The following is a 2,204-nucleotide window of genomic DNA, read 5'->3' on the forward strand; positions in this document are numbered from 1 at the left end:
TGGGTTCAAGCGATTCTCCTGCCTCATCCTCCCGAGTAGCTGGGATTACAGGTGCCTGCCACCATGCCCAGCTAATTTTTTATATTTTTAGTAGAGGCGGGGTTTCACCATGTTGGCCAGGCTGGTCTCAAACTCCTGACCTCAGGTGAACCACCCACCTCGGCCTCCCAAAGTGTTAGGATTACAGGCGTAACCACTGCGCCTGGCCTGATTTTTAATTCTTTTTTTCTTTTCATGGAGATGAGAGTCCTGCTGTGCTGCCCAGGCTGGTCTCAAACTCCTAGATTCAAGTGATCCTCCTGCCTCAGCCTCCCAAAGTGCTGAGGTTACCAGTGTGAGCCACTGTGCCCGGCCTTCAACCCTCACCTTACAGAAGAACTTGCTCCTATTTTGCCTCTTCCCCCATCTGCGCCCTGCCACTTCCTGCCACCCACCATGCCTCATGCCCAGCAGTACTGCCCACAGACCCTTCCCCCAGACCGCGGAGGCATCTCCAGGGCCTACCTGTTGAGTTGCCACAGGGTTGGGCCAAGATGTAAGAGCACTTGCCCATGAAGCCAAAGTGCCTCCCATCAAAGGTGACATAGTGAGGATCTCCGTAGACCAAGCAGGTGGCAGTGCCTGCTGGGAGGGGGAAAGAACAGGCGAAGCTGCTTCTGTGGTCCCTCCAGGCTGGACCCCACACGCCGGCCCACCCGCTGCCTGGTGGCAGGCCCCTGTTCCTCTGCTCAATCGAGGGATTGGGATCCTGGCATCAAGTCCACTCCAACAGGCTGGCAGGCGGGGACAGCATGGGGAGGGGCTCTCACCATAGGGGTGGCATCCATACTGGCCATTCTTAAGCTGGCACACAGTGTGTGTCCCGCACTGAGAGATTTGGCACTCGACCCGACTCCCTGGCCAACAGCGGCAACGTTCTGTGCAGTTGGGGCTGAACCACTCTGCCCCAGGCTGGGAGAAAGGGAAGTGAGGTCACATGGTCATATAGCTCCTAGAGTCCTTCTTTCTTTTCTTTTCTTTTTCTTTTTTATATTTATTTATTTATTTAAGATGGAGTCTCACTCTGTTGCCCAAGCTGGAGTGCAGTGGTGCGATCTCGGCTCTCTGCAACCTCCACCTCCCGGGCTCAAGCAATTCTCCTGCTTCAGTCTCCTGTGTAGCTGGGACTACAGATGCCCACTACCATGCCCAGCAAATTTTTTGTATTTTTAGTAGAGATGGGATTTCTCCATGTTGGCCAGGCTGGTCTCGAACTCCTGACCTCAGGAGATCTGCCTGCCTCGGCTTCCCAAAGTGCTCGGATTACAGGCACGAGTCACTGAGCCCGGCCCTTCCTTCCCTCTTTCGTTTCTTCCTTCCTTCCTTCCTTCCTTTCTTTTCCTTTTTCCTTCCTTTCTTTGTCTTCGTTCCTTCCTTCCCTCCTTTTTTCTTTCTTTCTTTTTTTTTGGATGGAGTCTGATCTCAGCTCATTGCAATCTCTGCCTCCCAGGTTCAAGTGATTCTCGTGGCTCAGCCTCCTGAGTAACTGGGAATACAGGCACCCACCACCATGTCCAGCTAATTTTTGTATTTTTAGCGGAGATGGGGTTTCACCATGTTGACCAGGCTGGCCTTGAACTCCTGACCTCAGGTGATCCACCTGCCTCAGCCTCCCAAAGTGCTGGAATTACAGGCGTGAGCCTCCGTGACCAGCTATTCTTTCTTTCCCTCCACTGTGCCCGGGAGAGAGGCTGCCCTCCCATGCAGACCTGACCTTCCTCATGTGATTCCTCTCCCCACCACCTACTTGATACTTGATGTTCTCACCATGACAGCACATTTGCACACACTTTTCTCTCCTCCCAGAACGCTTCTCTCCTCCCACTTGTTTTTGTTTTTTAAGAGACAGGGTCTTACTCTGTTGCCCAGACTGGAGTGCAGTGGCGCAATCATGGCTCACTGCAGTCTTGACTCCCTGGGCTGAAACCATCCTCCTGCCTCAACCTCCCAAGTATCTGGGACTACAGGCACATGCCACCATGCCCGACCTTTTTTTTTTTTTTTTTTTTTAACATTTTGGAGAGATGGAGTCTTGCTATGTTGCCTAGGCTGGTGTTGAACTCTTGAGCTCAAGTGACCCTCCTGCCTTGGCCTCCCAAAGTGCTGGGATTATAGGTGTGAGCCACCGCACCCAGCCTTATGTCTGTCATTTTTTTTTTTTTTTT

The 2,204-nt window shown here is 52.5% G+C and overlaps 1 protein-coding gene across 1 annotated transcript in view; it reads right to left on the reverse strand.

Annotated features, from left to right (window-relative positions):
• The window catches only part of ZAN (zonadhesin), a 92,835-nt gene that overhangs the window by 63,859 nt on the left and 26,772 nt on the right, over positions 1-2,204 (reverse strand). The window contains 2 exon segments of the mRNA XM_011985821.1: positions 505-624; positions 810-951. Coding sequence (XP_011841211.1) covers positions 505-624; positions 810-951 — 262 coding nt within the window.

The sequence above is a fragment of the Mandrillus leucophaeus genome, unplaced genomic scaffold (genome assembly GCF_000951045.1).
Source record: "Mandrillus leucophaeus isolate KB7577 unplaced genomic scaffold, Mleu.le_1.0 Scaffold29, whole genome shotgun sequence".
Classification (NCBI taxonomy): Eukaryota; Metazoa; Chordata; class Mammalia; order Primates; family Cercopithecidae; genus Mandrillus; species Mandrillus leucophaeus.